The following is a 19,761-nucleotide window of genomic DNA, read 5'->3' as shown; positions in this document are numbered from 1 at the left end:
ATTGGATGAACGGTGTTAGGAAATCGGTGAACTTTTGTAAAATTCCATAAACTTTTTTGAAGTTGATGAACTTTTTTCAAAATCGGTGAACTTTTTTTCAAATTTGATGAACTTCTTGTTAAATTCTTGAACTTTTTTTGAAGTTTGTGTACTTTTTTTTTCAAAACTAATGAACTTTTTTCAAACCGGTGAACTTCTTTTATCAAATTCGATGAACTTTTTTCTAAAATCGATGAACTTTTCTTGAATGGATGAACATTTTTTAGAAATTCGTGAACAGTTTTTTTAAGTTTGTGAACTTTTCTTTCAGAATTTGTGAACATTTTCGAATTTATGAGTTTTTATATTATTTAGGATTTTTCAATATTTTCTTTTTTTCAAGAATCAGCGGTTGACCGGTCAATTCAAAACTAATGAACTTTTTTCAAACCGGTGAACTTTTTTATCAAATTTGATGAACTTTTTTCTAAAATCGATGAACTTTTCTTGAATGGATAAACATTTTTTAGAAATTCGTGAACTATTTTTTTAAGTTTGTGAACTTTTCTTTCAGAATTCATGAACATTTTCGAATTTATGAGTTTCTATATTTTTTTTGGATTTTTTGATATTTTTTTCAAGAGTCAACGGTTGACCAGTCAACTGTTGACCGGTCAACTGCGATCGACGGAACGAGGCGATCTGCGCGGAGGAAGTGAACGAGGCAACTTGGGCCGGCCCAGTTTGAGGGCGTGTATGCGCCAGTACCTCAAACGGGCGCTGAAGGCGCTCTTTAGGCAAAATCACTAGTTGACCGGTTTGAAAAGCGTGAATCTCACAGAAGAAAAGAGAATAATAAAAAGCGTTTCTTTGTGCAAAAAAAAAATTCAATTTTTGTTTATCAAAAAGCTAAGGAAGACCTTTGGAAAACCAAAATAGGAAAAAAAAACCCGCTAAAAGGCCGAAAACGCGTGCGAAAAAATAAAAAACAAAATTCACAGCAGAGCGCGGCGCATGGCGAACAGTTGAGAGCGCGATAAGTGGCGCTGATCGTTGCGAGGCTCCCGAACGAGCACTCGTTAACTAGTTGCTCTCCCCTTTAGGAGCTCCCTAGTGCTAACTGCAAAATTTTAGGTGAAAAGCTTACAGCATTTTAGCCTTCACAAAAAAAAACACGTTGAACGCTTAATCCTGAGCAGGGCGGCTCGCAGCCTCGGCCGCACCTCACCGGCGGAGCGGCGGACCACGCCATCGCACCACGCTCGGAGTCTAGCTCGCGCATGGACGCCTTGCCCGGCCTCTGCAGGACAAACGACTGTTCCATGTACATGACGATGTCGAGGATCATGAGGACGGCACGGCCGTGCTTCTTCCACTCGCCCAGCAGCTCCCGCAGGAACTCGGCGTCCGGCACGGAGGCGGAGCGGTCCAGAGACTCTGCGACCTTGTCAACAACCCCCGCCGCCATGCTCGTGGCGACCTGGGTGTAGAGCACCTCGCCATGGCCGAGGTTGACCAAGTCGTGAGCGCACCTGCAGGGGATCGAAAACACAGGACTCGGTCAGATCGATCGACATAACCGGCGAGACCATGAACATGAACGGTGATGGGTCTTTAGAAGGTCTTGAAGTTGAGGCCATTGGTGTCTCCGGCGTACCCTTGCCGGAAGGCGGAGGAGAGCACCAGGCACGAGTTAACGGCAAGGTTGGGGTCGGCGGCCGCGGCTTGGCGTTTGAAGGGCTGGATTCGTGGCAACGGACGGCGTATCGTCGTCGTCGGCGCCGTCTGGACCGTCGCGTGCGCGGGGATGGGGAACATCTCATGGGCTAGGCCGTGGTGTAGAGATTGGACAACGGTTATATTGGTGAGATAGGCCTCGACCTCGATAACCCACTTATATTAGGGTTTCGTCTGCAAGTAACAGAGATCCCTATGGAGCTCCTAAAGGCATTTCCTATTTGGCGCCAGTTAACGTGCATTTTCGTTAACTGGCGCCTGTGGCGTCCATAAATGGGCCGGCCCATCTAGGCGCCGGTTGACTTTTCTTTTTTTTAAATTCTGTGAACTTTTTTAAATATCTATGAACTTTTTAAAAATTTCAAAAGTTTTTTTTAGATTGACGAACTTTTTTGAATATCGATGAACTTTTTTGAAATTTGATGAACATCTTTTTGAAAATGAATGAACTTTGTTTTTATTGATGAACTTTTTTTAAGTTCAATGAACTTTTTCTAAAAATACATGAACTTTTTTGAATTTCTATGAATTTTTTCAAATTTAATGAATTTAAAAAAATGAATGAGCTTTTTCCAAATTGGATGAACTTTTTTTCAATTTGAATGATTTTTTTTTCAAATTGATGAACTTTTTTCAAAATTCTTGAACCTTTTTTAAAGAAATGAACTTTATTTAAATGGATGAACCTTTTTTCTTTAAATCTGTAAACCTTTTTTGATTTCATATTCTTATTTTTGTAACAAAAAAATAAAAAACAATCTAGGGCAGCATGCTAGAGGGCCAACTCATGCTAGCAGCGCTGCAGGCGCCGGATCGTTAACGGGCGCCTGCAGCGCTGCATAGGAGCTCCTGCTCCTCAAGGGGAGATCAATTAGTTAACGAGCGCTTCTTCGGGAGCCTAGCAACGATCAGCGCCACTTGGCGCACTCTCAGTCATTCGCCACGTGTCGCGCTTTGGGCATTCCCTCCGGATTTTGTTTTTATTTTTATTTTTCGCACGCGTTTTCGGCTTTTTAGCGTTTTTTTGACGTTTTGGTTTTCCGCCGGTCTTCTTTTGCTTTTCGATCCAATTTTGGCGGGAAAAACATGTTTTCTTTTCTTTTCACGAGAGTCACGATTTTGCTTCCGCGCCGTGCCCCTCGGAAACGGGAAAAATGCGTTTTTGTTTTTTTTCCTCTTTCGCGAGAGTCACGGTTTTTGCTTCCGCGAGAGGCACGATTGTGCTTTTGCGAGAGCCACGGCCATGCCTCTCGGAAACGGAAAAAAACGCTTTTTTTAAAAAACAAAATCTTTCGCGAGAGTCACGATTTTACCCTATAAAAGGATCGAACTCATATAATTTCAGCGAGTATACGGGTTCGGTCGGTTTTTCTGGTCAGAATAGACACCGTATCCGCGGCCCGTCCCGTAAAAAATTTACGTTGCCCGAAAAAAGTCCCTCTCCATCGATATATATATATATATATATATATATATATATATATATATATATATATATATATATATATATATATATATATATATATATATGCGGTTTCACCGCTCGGATAAGGGTCAAACCCTATCTGCCTCTGTTGCCGCTCCGCCGCGATTCCCTTCCTCCTCTGACCCAATTTCTCGCCGCCGGTGAGCCTAAAAAAAGGCCTAGCGGCCCGTGGATGGCTACGGGGATGACGAGGAGTGCCGCCGCCGCTGCAGATCCAATGTCGCATGGAAGTGGGGGCCACGGAGTTGGCTCAACCACGGGAGCCGGCTGTCGTCGGCATTCGAATGCTGCAAGCTCATCGAGTACGAGCGCGAGCTCGTGGTCCGCTGCCACGCCTCCTTTGGCTCCTCTACCGCAGGGAGCTCGTCCGCGGGCGCCTCAAGCTCGCGGCTCACTCCGGTCAAGAGAGAGCCGGAGGAGCTTGGGCCGCTCGCCGTCAAGCTCAAGGCCGACGTGCCGCCGCGTCGAGGAGTAATCAGCCCCGAGGACTACCTACCCCCCGGGTCAGGAGGAGCACGTAGAGTGCGTCATCATGGAGCGCTCTGAGAGTGAGGAGGAGGAGGCCTACGCGTGCCGCCGCCGCGAGCTCGAGTGCAAGCAGATCTTCCTCCAGACGGGTGTCGCGGCGCCGCAGGTGCACGCGTCCAAGGAGGCGGACCTGCGCGTCATGAAGGCCGAGCAGACCAAGGTCTTCATCGACCTCGACTCCGACGAGGACTGAACTCCTCTGGCTCCTTCGCCGCGTCGTCGCCGTCGCGAGCTCGTGGATTTTGGTAGCGTAGGCTCGGGTGCGCTACATGGCCCGCAGATTCCCCCAGTAGTTCAATGTAGTATAATGATGAACTATGTATAATTAATGTAGTATAATGATGAACTATGTATGATCAATGTCGTCGCAAGTTTCTAATGTGATTGTTTTTTTTTCAGTTTTACAGTTTCATATACGGGGTCTGATATGCAGCGCACGAATTCCTCACAAAACTGATCGACAGCAAACTGTAAACGCATTTTGCGGGTTGGCATTATACGGGGTCTGCTAGACGCTCTAAGGATAGTCATTGACGGATGGATGTAATCACGTTGTGATCCGAACCTGTGGTCTACAGAATACCATATCGCAACTGACTCCTCCAATATTTCAACATCCACACAAAAGGGGACTTGAACAGAATTCCTCGCATCACATCTTCTTGGACTCCGGCAGCGCCAGAGAGCAATGGAAGGGGGCAGCCTCTGGCACGAGTACGAGACGGACCTCCCGGCCGCCGACGTGTGGGAGGTCTATGGCAGCCTCGCTCTCGGGCAACTAGTCCCCCAGCTGCTCCCGCACGTCCTCTCAAAGGTGGAGCTTGTGGAGGGAGACGGCGGCGTCGGCACAGTCCTGCTCGTCACTTTCCCTCCTGCAGGTTCGAATCTCAACACCTCAGCTTCAGGATGGTGCAGATGTAATCGCCGCTTCAGTCAATTTTGACCTAGTTGTGTTGATTCATTTTGCTAGGAGCTTCCGAACCAAGAAGCTACAAGGAGAAGTTCAAGGTAGTGGACCATGAGAAGTACATCAAGGAGGCAGAAACGGTGGAGGGAGGCTTTCTGGATCTCGGCTTCCGGAAGTATTTGGTGCGATTCGAGGTCGTAGGGAAGGAAGATGGCACGTCAGTTATAAGATCGACCGTCGAGTATGAAGTTGACGCCGAGCATGCCAAGAATGTCTCCCTTGTCAGTACAGAAGCATTGGCTTCTGTTGCTGAGGCCATCACCAAGTACATCAAGGAGCAGAAGAAGAGCCACGAGCAAGCCAACGAGTAAAATTCGGAAGAACATGTGCATGTAGCTGCATAAGAGTCTGAAAGACCAAGTGTCCAACTGAAGTGACTGTGGCAGCCAAGTTGGAGCAAATTTTCCCCTGTACCATTTTGTTCTCTATGTATATGCAGCGCTCATGCCTTCGGAATTAATGTTTGTATGTTTTAGATTGTAGTTTCTACCTGTCAACATGACAATATCTGCACGATCGAATATTGTAGTGATACATGTGCAGAGGTCAGCCATTGACCATGAATGTTAGAAGTGTGAAAAATTCCCTCTAATGAACCCTGTTACATGCCACTACTCTGAAATATGAGCCAGCATAAGTGGACATGGAGTTTCTAATCCTGAGCTCGCATGCACCCGGGTAAACAGTAAAGTACGAAAAATAGGAAAAAATTCAAAGAATTTTTTTGTGACAAACATTGACGAATGCTTCACCTCCGTGCAAAAAATCGTGATGTAATGTAATCCGTCGAAGCCTTTTGGAGCATCTTTTTTCACCAGACTGCCACCATGGTTATGTTTGCTGGTTCACTTTCCTTTTTATTATTTATTTAAACAAGTTTAAATTCAAATGTAATTTTCAAAATCATGCTGTAACCGCGGCCGGTATATACCGATAGCCACGCTACCCGCCTACCCCCACCCCACCACCAATCTCGGACATCTTCTATGTGAGGAATTGACTCAACATATTCTCTCAATCCCTCTTCTCTTTAACAAACTCGATCGCTTATTTGAATCAGTGGAATGACGAATTCTCTCTGTGTATTGATTCATCCACACTGAGTACAATATATACACACATTGGAGCAGTTACATGAGCCCGATGGAAGTGGCACGCAGGCCAGGGCTAGCTCTATGATCCTATAATCTAGGAATACAAGTACACATGCATACACAGGTACAATACACATTAACACCCCCCCCCCCCTCAGCCGGAACTCCATGTGGAAGGATGTTGAGGCTGCATCGGAACTCGTGGAAGACCTGTGAAGGCAGTCCCTTGGTGAATAAATCCGCGAATTGGGAGCTGGAAGGGACATGGAGAACACGAATGTCACCGAGAGCCACTCGGTCGCGGACAAAATGAAGATCGATCTCGATGTGTTTGGTCCTTTGGTGCTGTACAGGGTTGGAGGCTATGTAGGAGGCCGACACATTGTCACAATAGACGATGGTGGCATGAGACGGTGGGTGGCGGAGCTCATGCAATAGTTGGCGCAACCAACAGGACTCGGCAACACAATTTGCGACGCCACGGTATTCAGCCTCGGCACTAGACCGAGAGACAGTGGCTTGTCGCTTAGAGGACCAGGACAGCAAGTTATGACCGAGGAACACACAGAATCCGGAGGTGGACTTGGGCGTGTCCGGACAGCCGGCCCAATCAGCATCGGTGTAGGCCAGAAGGTCGAAGGAGGAGGACTTGTACAGTTGCAAGCCATAGTGTGTGGTGCCACGGAGATATCGCAGGATGCGTTTGATGAGTTGCATGTGAGAATCACGAGGTGCATGCATGAATAGACACGCTTGTTTTACCGCATAGGAGAGATCGGGCCGAGTGAGTGTTAGGTATTGAAGGGCGCCGGCGAGGCTACGGTACTGGGTGGGGTTATCAAGGAGACAACCATCATGGGCAGACAACTTGGATTGTGTGTCTATGGGAGTGGAGACTGGCTTGCAGTTTAGCATCTTGGCACGTTCAAGAATCTCGAGGGCATATTGTTGTTGACACAAGAACAAGCCGTGGGTGTTGGGGGTGACGTTGATGCCAAGAAAATGATGTAGTTCACCGAGATCGGTCATAGAAAACTCGTGTTTGAGAGAAGAGATGATATGGTGGAGAGTATGTGGTGTACTGGCGGTGAGAATAATATCGTCGACATACACGAGAAGGTAGGCGAGGGAGGCACCACGATGGAGAATGAAGAGCGAGGAGTCACTTTTGGAGGCGGTGAAGCCAAGTGACAAGAGAAAAGAATGGAAACGGTGAAACCATGTGCGGGGGGCTTGCTTCAAGCCATAGAGTGATTTGCGAAGGAGGCACACATGATCCGGCCGATCGGGATCCACGAAGCCGGATGGTTGAGCACAGTACACCGTTTCCTTGAGATCGCCATGGAGGAACGCGTTCTTCATGTCAAGTTGGTGAATTGGCCAGGAGCTCGTGGTGGCAATGCTGAGTACGGCACGAATGGTGGCCGGCTTGACAACCGGACTAAATGTCTCGTCGTAGTCGACCCCCTCCCGTTGGGTAAAACCTCGCACAACCCAACGTGCCTTGTACCGAGACAATGTGCCATCCGGATGGAACTTGTGGCGGTAGATCCACTTGCCTGTCACCACATTAACACCTGCAGGTCTGGGAACCAAAGACTACGTAGAATTCTTAAGTAAAGCATCATATTCATCTAGCATTGCACGTTGCCAATGTGGGTCTTTGAGGGCAGAGCGGTAAGTTGGAGGGATAGGCGATATGGTGGAGGAGTCGTTGGTGGCGAGGAAAAGGCGCTTTGGTTGGCAAAATCCAGATTTTGAGCGAGTTTTCATTTTATGGGAGTTGTGTGGGGGTTGAACGGGCTGGGCGCGCGGTGGGAGACGTGGCTGCACGGGAGTGGCGGGCGCGGAATCAGAGGTAGATGGCGTGGGGTCAGTGGCAGGGTTGGCAGGCGCGGGATCCAAGGAGGATCCGCGGGCAGGAGAATTGGGCGGCCGATCCAAGGAATCGGACGCGGCAGGCGAGGCTGGTGCGAGGCCCGAGGAAGCGCGTGGGCGTGGTGGTGGGGTCGCACCAGGGCCGGGGGACCGGGGCGAGCCGACGGGTGAGTGGCACGTGGAGGAGGTTGGTGGACTGGGGGAGGAGCAGCGATGCGGGATTGGGCTGCATGGGGGCGTCCCATCCGGGGGATTGCGTGGGCCCCGGTCCGAGGTAGGTGGGCAGGTGGGACGGATCTGCGGCGAATCTGGCAGCGATCGGATCGCAGGTGGGGCGGGATTTTCTGTGGAGGTGCTGGACGGGAGCGTTGGTGGGAGCGAGTCATACGGAAAAAAATTCCTCGTCAAAAGTTACGTGACGGGAGCCGATGACGCGGCGTTGGGTTAGGTCGTAGCAGCGGTACCCCTTGTGTTCGAGGGGATAGCCATGAAATATGCAGCGGGTGGAGCGTGGGGCTAGCTTATGTGGAGAGGTGGCATAGAGGTTGGGGTAACAGAGACACCCAAAAACGCGTAAATGATCATACGTGGGGTGAATGCCATGAAGCATAAAGTATGGTGTGTGATCGTGAATGGCACGAGAAGGGCGACGGTTGAGGAGATATGTGGCCGTGTGTAGAGCTTCTGCACAAAATGGAGGAGTGAGGTTTGCTTGGACGAGGAGAGTGCGGATTATATCATTGGTAGTGCGAAGAAGACGTTCTGCCTTGCCATTTTGGGGTGAGGTGTGGGGGCACGAGAAGTGATAGGATATGCCATTGACGGAGAAGAATGCACGGAGTGTGGAGTTTATGAACTCACCCCCATTGTCGCATTGTAACGCTTTGATGATCACGTTGTATTGAGTGCGAACATAAGAGAAAAAGCGTTGGAGAGTAAGGGAGGTGTCCGACTTATTCCGAAGAGGAAAAGACCATGAGAAGTGGGTGTAATCATCAAGCACAATCAAATAATAGTTGTAACCGGAGAAGCTTACAACGGGGCTGGTCCATAAATCACAATGAATGAGCTCGAAAGGAGCAAAAGTGCGACTATGAGAATGAGGAAAAGGGAGGCGCGGCTGCCGTCCAAGTTGGCAAGCATTACATGGTGTATGCGCACTCTTATTACAAGATGTAAGAAAATCTTGGGCTGCTAGCGAAGAAGTAACGTGGGGGTTGGGGTGGCCGAGCCGGCGGTGCCAAACGTCGGCGTTGGAGGTGGTGGCGGTGAGGGCTGTACTCCAAGGCCTGTTATTGCCGAAGAATGGGTAGAGATCGCCGGAGCTAGCGGAGATCATGATTACCCTCCTAGTGCGAAGATCCTTCACAACAAAGCCAAGAGGGAAAAATTCAATAGAGCATACGTTATCTTTGGTGAACTGGCGAACTGAGATGAGGCTAGTTACGACATGTGGAGAAAAGAGAACATCGCGGAGATGAAAATTGTGGGGGGGGTAAGGTGGTCGAGCCGGTGGCCTGAATGGGGAGGTGTTTGCCATTGCCAACAATAATACTAGAGAAACGAGGCTTTAAAGAAGAATTCGAGAGGTCGAGGTTACCAGGGTTGCCGGTGACGTGGGAGGAGGCGCCGCTGTCGAGATACCACTCGTGCGGAGCGGAGCCACTGTTGGAGAAGCCGTTCGCGCTGTAGGCGGACTGGAGCATGGCGAGGTGATCCCAGGAAGGTGGTGCAGGTGGCGTCGGCGTGTGGTAGCCAGAGAGCTGCATCGGGTACGCCTGCGCATGAGACCCGGGCCGCGGGCCGAGGACACCGGCGGTGTTGGGGGGGACCCAGCCAGGGCGCGGGTTCGGGAGTGCCATCCCGTAGGGTGCGAAGAACCCCATGTAGGGGTTGTAGGACAGAGGCGGGGCGGCGCCACGCCCGCCATGATCACCGCGCCCGCGGCCGCGCCCGCGCCCACGGCCGCGTCCACCGCGGTCAGCACCATCGGCGCGGTTGCCAGGGACGCGGCCGGCCGGAGAAGCGGTGCCCCGATCATTGGAGCGATCGGTGCGGTCAACGGGGCGAGGGCCGTGGCCGCCAGATCCGGAAGAGCTGCTGGAGGGGCCGCCGCCCCCGGTGACGGCGAGGATCGTGGCCGGCTCATCGGCCACGCGCTGGGCAAGATTCTCCTCGGCGAGCTTCAGGCGGGAGAAAACCGTCTCGAACGGTGGCAGAGGCACTGTGTCCCCGAGCATGGCGCGGATGGTGTCGAGGCGTTTGTCGATGCCGTGAAGAAACTGAGTGGTGAGATCCACCTCAGTGACGGCATGCTCGATGTCGGCGAGGCCGGCGGTGAGAAGCTTCATGCGGCGAGCATACTCAGCGACGGAGAGATCCCCCTGCTTGAGGTTGCGGTACTGCCTGTTCAACATCATGTAACGTGCCGCTCGATTTGCCAGGAAGTAGTCGCGGATACGATGCTAGAGATCGTAGGTGGTGGTGGCCCCGACGACGTGGCCGACGAGGTTATCGGCGAGGGTGGAGTAGATCCAGAGCACGAGGTGGGCGTCGAGCTCGCGCTGGAAGGTGGTGGCGTTGGGGGGGAGAGGTTGTTCGATGAACTGGGCGACACCATAGCGTATCAGAACGAGGAGGAAGAAAGACTTCCACTTGTGGTAGTTGTGTTCGTCGGGGTTGACGAGGAAACGGATGTGGTTCTGGATGCTGTCGCGAAAAATTGGATGGGGGGAGGAAGAGGCGACGAAGGAGAGCGGTGGCGCCGTGGTTTGGGTGAAGAGGGGGGCAAACTGGGAGCCGAGAGATGGAGAGGAGCCGCTGTGGGAGGAGGGGGTTGTGCCGAAGATGAAGGGAGGAGACGTGCCGGTGGTGGTGCCGGCGCCGGTGGACGAGCTGGAGAGAGTCCCCGGTGAGGTGGCCGAGCTAGTGGCCGGAGCAGTGGCGGGGGAGGACTGAGTGCTCGGCCATGAGGGCGGACCTGGAGTCTGATACCAAGTGGAATGATGAATTGTCTCTGTGTTTTGATTCATCCACACTGAGTACAATATATACACACATTGGAGCAGTTACATGAGCCCGATGGAAGTGGCACGCAGGCCAGGGCTAGCTCTATGATCCTATAATCTAGGAATACAAGTACACATGCATACACAGGTACAATACACGTTAACAGAATCCACTTAATCTCAACACGCAAGCGCAGTCCAAATGTAGAATAACAAGAATCTCTACGCAAGAGTAAGATAGCTAATGTGCTCGAGCAAATAAATATGATTTGATTACTGATCTCCGAGTACCAATAAACTTTCAATCGACGTGGGTACAGGTCGAATTCTCAGGGAGACACCTCAGCATGGAACATGCCGTTGATTATCTCCCTGTACCTGTGCTTCTCGCCGGACATCAAGCCCTCATCGTCGCCCACCGCATTATGATCTCCCAAAAAGGACAACTTCGGAAATTCACACTTGATCTGGACTTGACATCCCCTTCCCCTTGGCCCCCGCGTTGCTTCCGGAGGGGCGACTCAGGCGGCGCTAACCGTAGCCGCCGTCGGCCACCCCTCCCCCCTTCTTCTCTTCCTCGCCACCATCGGAGGGGGTTGCCGGAAAGCCACGCGTCCGCCGGGGAGGGTGGTGGCGAGGATTTGTCCTCCCTGTCTTGCGCAGGGGGCTTTGGAGCCGGGGCAGCGGCCTCGGGTGGTGGCGACGTCACCTCCAGCTAGCGGCCGTCCCCCTTGGCCACGCGGGCGGCAAGGCGGCGATGGGTGGTGGCTGTGGGGCGCGATGGTCGCGGGGGTGCCCACCCCGGATCTGATGCCTCCGCCCCCAACCCTTTCGTCCCCTGTCAGATCTGGTCTCCGGCCGCCCCAGGTCGCCGGCGCCGTGTCTGTGGTAGGGACGGGGGAGACGTGGGGCCTGGAGAAATCCAAGGCTAGTTCTGCCGGCCACAACGACGAACACGCCTGAGGGCGCCGTCTCCTACTTGTAGGCGCCATCAAGGTGACCCCTTTCCCCCTTTGCCTCTCTCCCTACTCGTGCACCGGGGTGAAAACCCAAATCCCTCTGGATTGGGCGGCAGCAACGCTCGCTGCGCTGTCACCTTCATGGAGGTGTGTCACACCCTGATTTTCATGGCACTACTCTTAAGCTAACAATCATGATAAAGTGTGGTTTGACAAAAACTTTTGAATGTTTTGGACCTTGCCTTGATTGGTTTTTGTCTGTTGTTTGCAAGTGCTCTAAAAATAAAATAAATCCTCCAACTCTTATACTCCTTCTCCTTGATCCAAAAACCTTTCCCAATGATCATGCCATGTGTATAGAACATAAAAATAATTTCTTGCAAAAATAATTTGGCCAAATAGTATTTTCAAAAATTAGTTTGTTCAAAAACCCCTGAATTGAGGTTTGCACTGCAAGTACTTAATTAAGGGTAGTAAAAATCTTTAAAAAAATATATTTGACTCCTATTAGATATAGGATACCCAGAAACCACAAAAATATAATTTTAAAGGTTATTTTCCTATTTTATTTAAAAGCTTTTTCTTAAGGCCAGAAATGGTCTTTAATAGGGAAAAATTATTTTATTGCTTCAAAAATATTTGACAAAAATTAGGAAAACTCATAGGACATATATTGTCCATATACAAGAGTTTCAACACATCGTCATGTTCAAAATATTGGACAAAACCTCCCAAAACCATTTCTGCCCATTTCAAGGATTTGAAATATTTCTACAAGAAATATTTTCATAAAAGTCCAAGGAAAATCCAGCAAGTCAGAAATGCATATTGTGATCACCTTGCAAAGCCTCATGTCAATCCAGGTCATTTTAGTTCACCAAAATGCCCCAAAACCCTCTCTGACTAGAATCAAATTTGAAAAAATTTGTACTACCAACTTTCTCTCCTTGAATCCAACTTTTTTGAGCATGTTCACATGACCAAATGAGGCTACTACACCAAGTGGTGCATCAAGGGGAAGTGATTTGCTCAACTAGATCTACACAAGTTCATTTTTGCTAATTTCTAGGGTTTACAAAAGTTGCATTGGCAACTTTGCCCAAATAAGCTCCAAATTGGTGGAAGGCCCTAATTATATGTGCCATTTCACCCTGTTGAGTATCATGCCAAATGGAGTTCATTTGCTTAACTAAACAAGCATCAAACACCTTCTGCCACTTTACCAAAATTTCATTTTTGACCACTTACACTAGTTTCCATGACCCTATGTTTTTACCACAGCTGCCCCAGGTCACTTCCTACCTCCAGTAACCCTCCCCTGGCCATTGCTCAATGATTAAGGGGTGAAACACCCCCCTTTACCTCCCTGGACAGCAACTTCTCTCTCTCCCTCAACTTCCCTCCTCACTCCAGTGGCTCCCCAGGGCATCCAAGGCCATATCCCACTTCTTTACTCTCCCCTAGAGCTTCCAGACATCAGTGGCCGCACCCACAAGGCATATAATGTGCCATGGCATGCCAAATGCACGCTCCAGAGCGCGCTACAGTGCGGCCAGGCACTGTAGCCGCTCTCTGCCCAACGTCTCCGACGACCTCGGCTCTCCCCCACGCGCCAATAGGATCACCTCGGCGTCCGCAACACGGCACTCTGCCAGCCCCCTCCTTCCTCTCTCTCCCCTGCCCGTCCCACGCGTGAACAGAGTGCCGCCCAGCTCCGCCACTCTCTGCTCAAGCACGGGTCCCGCCCCGAGCTCGCTCCGCTCCTCCTCTACCTCCCCAGCACCATGCACCATCCCCACGAGCGCCGCAGAGCCCTCCTCACTCGCTTCCTTGGCCGCCAGAGCCATCGCCGTGGCCGCCCGTGCGCCCCGTCCACGGTGCACCATCGCCCCGCCATAAAAGGCCACCCCCGAGCCCTCTCTAGCTCCGTTCGCTCTCTCTTCCTCCTGTGCATCACCCCAACCGGTTCACTCCTTTCCCCGTGCCCTCCATCCACCACCATGGCCGGATCCTTGCCGTCGGCCTCGGCTTAAATTCGCACCACCCGAGCCCCCTCCTTCTCGCCTCATCATTCCATGGCATCACCACGACCATCGTGGAACTCTCCCCTACCACTTCCCCTCCTTCTCGTGGCCATGCGGTCGAGCTCCACCTCCACCGCCGGCCCCGCCCGCCATGGCCGACGAAGCGCCCGTGTCCGACCACCCCTGCGGTCGCAGCGCACCTTGGAGGATGCGGTGTTGTCTCCTAGACCCGCTGGTCTGCTGGGCGTCGCCGGAGATGGCCGGTGCCACCGGGGAGAGCGCCGGCAGCGTCCGGCCTCGCCTCCTCTGTCTCCCGATGCGCCCGCGCGGGGGGTTGGGGATGAGCCCGACTAGTGGGCCCCATGTGTCGGCGACCCTGAGGGCCGGGCCTGCAAGTTAAGTGGACACGGCTTCCTCTAGAGCCGTCTCCCCGCAGCGAAAGCGCGCCGCAGCAAAGCCGCCTTCGACGTGGCCCCTGCGCGCGTGCGACCGAGCCGCTGGGCCGGCCCAGTGGCGTCCTGCTGCTAAACCTCGCTCTGTGCGCCTCTTAAGGGTAAAGCCCTTGTCTGTTTCATTCTTTTTCTTTTTCAAGATAGCTTGTAAAATCCCTAGAGAAGTCTAATAGTGTCCAAATTTGATGATTCAAATTTATGCTGACTCCATAAATCAAGTCCTAATTAATGGGCCACAGTGGACATTTTTGTTGTTCTTGGTTTTCACTGGACACTTTAAGAAGGTCATTTATCCACATAAGTCCAATTCAAAAATCCATATTATATTCATTTCAACTCCAAATCCAGTGAAACCAATATCTAAATGTTTCAAAATCATGCCTGATTTAATGGGTACTTTTACTCATTTTTATAAAAAGGCTTTCTATAGACAACTTGCAGATCCATTAAATCCCTTGCTTCCATCATATTGAAATGTTCAGAGATATCCGCTGATCCAATTCCAATGAAACCACTCTGATTATTTTTCATATAACCAGAGATGTTCTAGAAAAGTCAAATTAACATTTTAGAGCACTTTTATTTTCTGCCTTGCTGTGTTGCTTATTATGATTGTTTCGGCGTTAGTTGACGAAGTAGACAGAGTACTTGGAGAAGGACCAGAAGATCTCAAGACTCTGATGGACCAGGCAAGCAGCCCTTTGACCATGTCTATGAAATCCTTTTTATGCATGTCATATAGCACCATATTGTTGTTGCAACTGAATCATGATGAGGTGGTAACCACTTTGATGGTTTGCCACCGTACGTCCTCGTTGATACTTGCATTGTGCATGACCCTACCTTTTTATGAGGGTTATGCGGTGGGAGTAGATAGGATACTAAAGTAGATGCTACGCAAAAAGGGACGGGTATATGCATGGTGAAGGAGGCAAAGTATTTTCAAAAGACTTTTTGAAAACCCCGTCGGGTGCCACTTAAGCCCGAGGGAGATGATGAGATGGGTAACCACTTGATGACGAAGTGGTGTACCGAGGCAAGTGTGTGTTGTTTTCAAAAATAGATTAGATTTAAGATTTGTCGACTGTCCCAACCTTACATGTGCAACCACTCTACCCTTGTATGGGAAAGGGCATTATTCATTACTTAGGCCGATACTAGCTTGGATCCCGCATTACCAGTGACGAGAGAGAGAGTTGGTGCTCTCTCCCGGGACGGGGTCATGCCAGGTAGGGCGGCCAAGAACATTTTTATGGGGCACCGAACACACCGTTGGTACCCCGTGCCAGTATGTGATGAATATGGGAGCGATGCTCCACAATTTTAAGATGTGAAATGTTGGGCACGGGGGTTACTACCAATCGAGTGGACTCTATGTTAGTGTCATCTAGGGAAAGATAGTGATTGGGTGCTTACCCCGGGTACTTGAGGTATCGCGGGTTGTGGATGACACGGAAGTTCCCCGGATCTTGTGGGTAAAGTGTGCAACCTCTGCAGAGTGTAAAACTATTCGAATAGCCGTGTCCACGGTCAAGGACAGTTGGGCAGTGCTGCTTAAACTACGTCCAGAGTTTTTACAAACCGTGTGTGTGTGTGTGTGTGTTGATAAAACTACTTGGGTCAAGTCAAGGGACTTGACATGATTGACTTGGGTTGATGCCCACTCTATTTATGTTGATATCTGTAACCTGTCCTCATGGTTACTCGAATTCTCCTGATGCATGTCTTACAAGTTGTTGAACATGTCATTGCACTCAAAACTAGCTTTCTGCAAAAATATACCTATATCATGCATTGTTGTACCTTGAACCAAAACATGGGTTGCTTGCGAGTACATTCAAAGTACTCATTGGCTTGCCATTGGTTATTTTATTGGCCAGGCATGAAAGAACAAGATATATTGAAGAGTTCTTTGGTGACGATCATGCGAGCTAGGACGCTTCCCAGTCAGAATGCCTGTAGGGTTAAGGCAGATGGCATGGGTCCAAGTTGTTATTGAAGATTTCCGCTGCGATGATACACTCAAGACTTGACCATAATGGTCCTACTTGTGTAAAACGGTATGTATGGATGTAAGACTCTTGTTATTCAGCTTTTGTGTGTTCAGTGAGCATTGATCTCTGGGATCTCTGTACAAGTGCATTCGGTGATCTCGACTTATGAGTCGGGGTCCCCACAGAGCTGGTATCAGAGTCAGGTTGACTGTAGGAAGCCTTAGTTAGCATGGTCGTTAGTTAGGGTAAAACTATTTCCAAAACTACTACTAGTTTTCAAAACTATCTGTACTTCTCTTCCCTTCTCAGTTTTTCGAAAACTAAGGTATACTTTCCTTATTGATCTCTTCCCCTTCAAAACCTTTTGTCGCTAGAACCCTTATGCCCCTAACCACTGGATTCCTTATAATCCTCGTAGATAATCTAGAAGGAAGATGCCTTGCCAGACATTCACCCACATCTCCTGAACACAAGATTGGCGACATCACAACAAGACGATACCAACAGAAGATACATCCTCGAGGAATGAGGACCTGACGACCCAGGAGATGGTGACACCCTTGACACTGCACCAAGATGATGCAACCTTAGCCTACGATGATCAGGGCATAGAATATGCAAGATCATCATATACATTGCTAATAGAGTAACCCTGTCACTACCGTTGTTGTATCGGCAACCACCGATGGATGAGAATCTAGCCATTTGGTCCGCCTCACCATAGTGAGCAGGAAAATGGTTCTCCTCGTCCCCCGCTCTTGGTGTCGATGTTTTCATCAACGTAACCGACATGATGGATCTCTATTACGCCTTGATAATGTCATTGCATAAAGGATTACCTACCTGGTACCATCGACGGCTTAGAAGACAAAAATGGATCGCCGTGATTAAGAAGACAATAGAAGACTAAGTCAATGCCAGTTACGAGGAGCCACCTTCACCCCATCACTTCAACAGGCGAGAAGTTGTTGAAGAATCTTCAGGCTCAACCCGGATTGTTTCATCGAACAACTACAAGAGACGTAGCAACACCTGAGGAAAACTCAGAAGACTACATGAGGCACAAGGCACGACTACTGAGTCCGAGAACCCCTAGGGTAGGATGAGTCATGTACCCCCTATGTGCGGTCGAGTCCGTATGATAGTTCGAATAGAACCATGATTCTGTGTTGCTTGTTTTTATTTGTTTGTGTTTTGATATAGGTCGCACTTTTGCCCTAAGCGACAAGTATGCGACTATATCACCTTCCTCGCCTTGTTTCTTTTGTTTGGACCTCTTTGCACCTGTTTGTTTGCACTAGCACTATAGAACCCCATTTAGGCATTCCCCTCCTCTATGCTACCTCTCCCTCTCATCTCTCTCCTCAACTGAAGGCTAGCAAGACAAGATACACCAAGGACTCTACTTTGGCAACCAACCAGCACTGAAGACTTTTTCTACAACCTCCTCGACCAAGTGCAACCCCTTAGAGTTATGGTTGCCCCTCAAGATTAGAAACCCGTTCCTAGACCCTTCGAGACTTCATAAGATACCCCAGCTCAAAACCTTAACCATGAGCTTAACCTACGGAATCACAAGAGAACAAGTTAAGCTGCAGTAAGCCTTGCTTATCACTGGGTTCATTATGGAACTAATGGGCATATGAACGAGCACATTATCTTCCTAAGATAGCACCAGAACTGACGATGCCATAGGGAGGACCAATCTGAGGATATAGGAATAGAGGACAAATGACTTGATGAGTTTATATCAATGACTTGAGGAATTATATGAGACTATTTGGTGGATTATGACGCTTTGATGTTGGTAGATGAACTTGGTGGGATCATGAGTATAGATTAGCATAGCTTTCATTACCCCTGAGTAAATTGGATTTAGTAGGATAATTGTGTTCACAAGCTGGAATTCTTGGAAGTATTTGGATTTAACTTAGCCATGGGATATTGATAGGAGACAGTTGATATTACGTAAATGACTTGGGGAACATGTAGGAATTCTCGTTGGACAAGAGATTTGGATTTAAGTAGGTGATTCTAGTTGAATATAGATGCTGAGTATGCCTACATGGTTTAGAGTAAATTAGATTTAGATTGATGATCTCGATCATGATACCATGTTTCTCGGTGGATGATAAACTAGGAGATTGGACTAATTGTCGGAGTTTATTTAGGCATCTTTGTGAGCTCGACCTTGGAGTATTACTAGATCACAATAACAGGAATTGGTGGACTGACTATAGTAAATATAGCTCTTTCAAGTATTTGGGGATTATAAGGACTTTAGAAGATCATGTGGAACACCATAAACATTGGATTTGTAGAATTAATGGATTGAGTAGTGATTGATGGAAGTTAATGGGCTGCTGGAGTTGATTCATAGGAAGGAAACAAGATCTTGGAGTGGCTTACGACATGTTTCCTTAGGATAGAGGTGCTTTATCTTAGACCTTGGAAGAATAGGCTGAGCACTTGGATTGTCATGTTCAAGCTTAACAGCTTATATGTTCTACCCATGGATTTTTAGGGGTAGACATACATATGGGTTTGGGGATTGTAGACATATATGATTTTGTTAGACCTCCTCTCGAGAGTCATGAGGATATGAATCACATGAGTGATGATTGGAGTTGACCTATATGAAATGATACTATCAATGATATGATGTGATTTGTTTAAAGGACTAGATAGCACAATTGGCATCTCAGAAACTGTGCTCAAGGATGGGATGATAAACATTCACTCGCACACTAGAATCCTTGAAACCCTTAAGCCCTACCAAGCCACAATCCGGTTGGATCATGACCTTGGGGTCCTGACTCTAGGTCGAGAACACCTTGTCCCACACTCAACCGTTACCACCACCAATGCCCCAGCCTACCATATGTACCCCATGAACAGAAACTTCATGGAGTACTTGGTCATGTTGGTTGTCACTTTTACTTGGTGACCTACTCGTCTAATTGAAGATGGAAGAAGAATCGTTCAGCTGGTTAGGAAACATTTGAAGACGGCCATGCCAAGGAGGAAGAACTATACCAACCACCATCGTCAAGAAGTAAACCTCCGCATTGAAGACCAGGTGTATCTGCAAGCCACTCTTCTCTAAGGAATCAAGCATTTTCATGACAAGGAGACCCACACCAAGATTCATCGGCCCCCTTCGAGATCACTCCAAGATTTAACAACCCCCTATGAGATCACTACAAGACGAAGAGAAGACAGATACCAGCTGGAGTTGCCACCTGAGTTACCAAATGTGCACAATGCTTTCCATGCATCACAACCCCGTAAGTGTTTCCAACTTCCTAACTTGCCCGATCTCTACGAGGGCATTAACCACCGAGCCATTGACCCCTAGCCCAATCTAACCTACCGCGAGCTACCCATTAGCAACATGGATCAAGAAGAGCGTCATACACGAAGCCACACCATCAAGTAATTCAAGCTCAATGGAGCACTACACGGAAGCAGAAGCAACATGAGGACTTGAAGACTACCCCAGATCCAAGTTTCTGTATCCCTTTTCGCGCCTAGTTTCGGAATCTCGGGGACGAGATTCTTGTAAGGGGGGTAGGTCTGTCACACCCTGATTTTCATGGCACTACTCTTAAGCTAACAATCATGATAAAGTGTGGTTTGACAAAAACTTTTGAAT

At 49.1% G+C, this 19,761-nt stretch overlaps 2 protein-coding genes across 2 annotated transcripts; one reads left to right on the top strand and one right to left on the bottom strand.

Annotated features, from left to right (window-relative positions):
- Positions 1-1,095: 1,095 nt before the first annotated feature.
- On the bottom strand, positions 1,096-2,115 carry LOC123039555 (uncharacterized). Its single transcript, XM_044462672.1, has 3 exons — positions 1,637-2,115; positions 1,203-1,511; positions 1,096-1,099 (listed from the first exon to the last, which is right to left on the bottom strand). The coding sequence occupies exons 1-3, from the start codon at positions 1,795-1,797 to the stop codon at positions 1,096-1,098; spliced, it is 474 nt and encodes a 157-aa protein (XP_044318607.1). The 5' UTR covers positions 1,798-2,115.
- Positions 2,116-4,297: 2,182 nt separating this feature from the next.
- LOC123042473 (norbelladine synthase) lies at positions 4,298-5,289 on the top strand. Its single transcript, XM_044464917.1, has 2 exons — positions 4,298-4,608; positions 4,701-5,289. Exons 1-2 carry the CDS (start codon positions 4,419-4,421, stop codon positions 5,006-5,008), a joined length of 498 nt encoding a protein of 165 aa, XP_044320852.1. The 5' UTR covers positions 4,298-4,418; the 3' UTR covers positions 5,009-5,289.
- Positions 5,290-19,761: the final 14,472 nt, after the last annotated feature.

The sequence above is a fragment of the Triticum aestivum genome, chromosome 2B (genome assembly GCF_018294505.1).
Source record: "Triticum aestivum cultivar Chinese Spring chromosome 2B, IWGSC CS RefSeq v2.1, whole genome shotgun sequence".
NCBI lineage: Eukaryota > Viridiplantae > Streptophyta > Magnoliopsida > Poales > Poaceae > Triticum > Triticum aestivum.
This window is presented reverse-complemented; position numbering and strand designations above follow the sequence as displayed.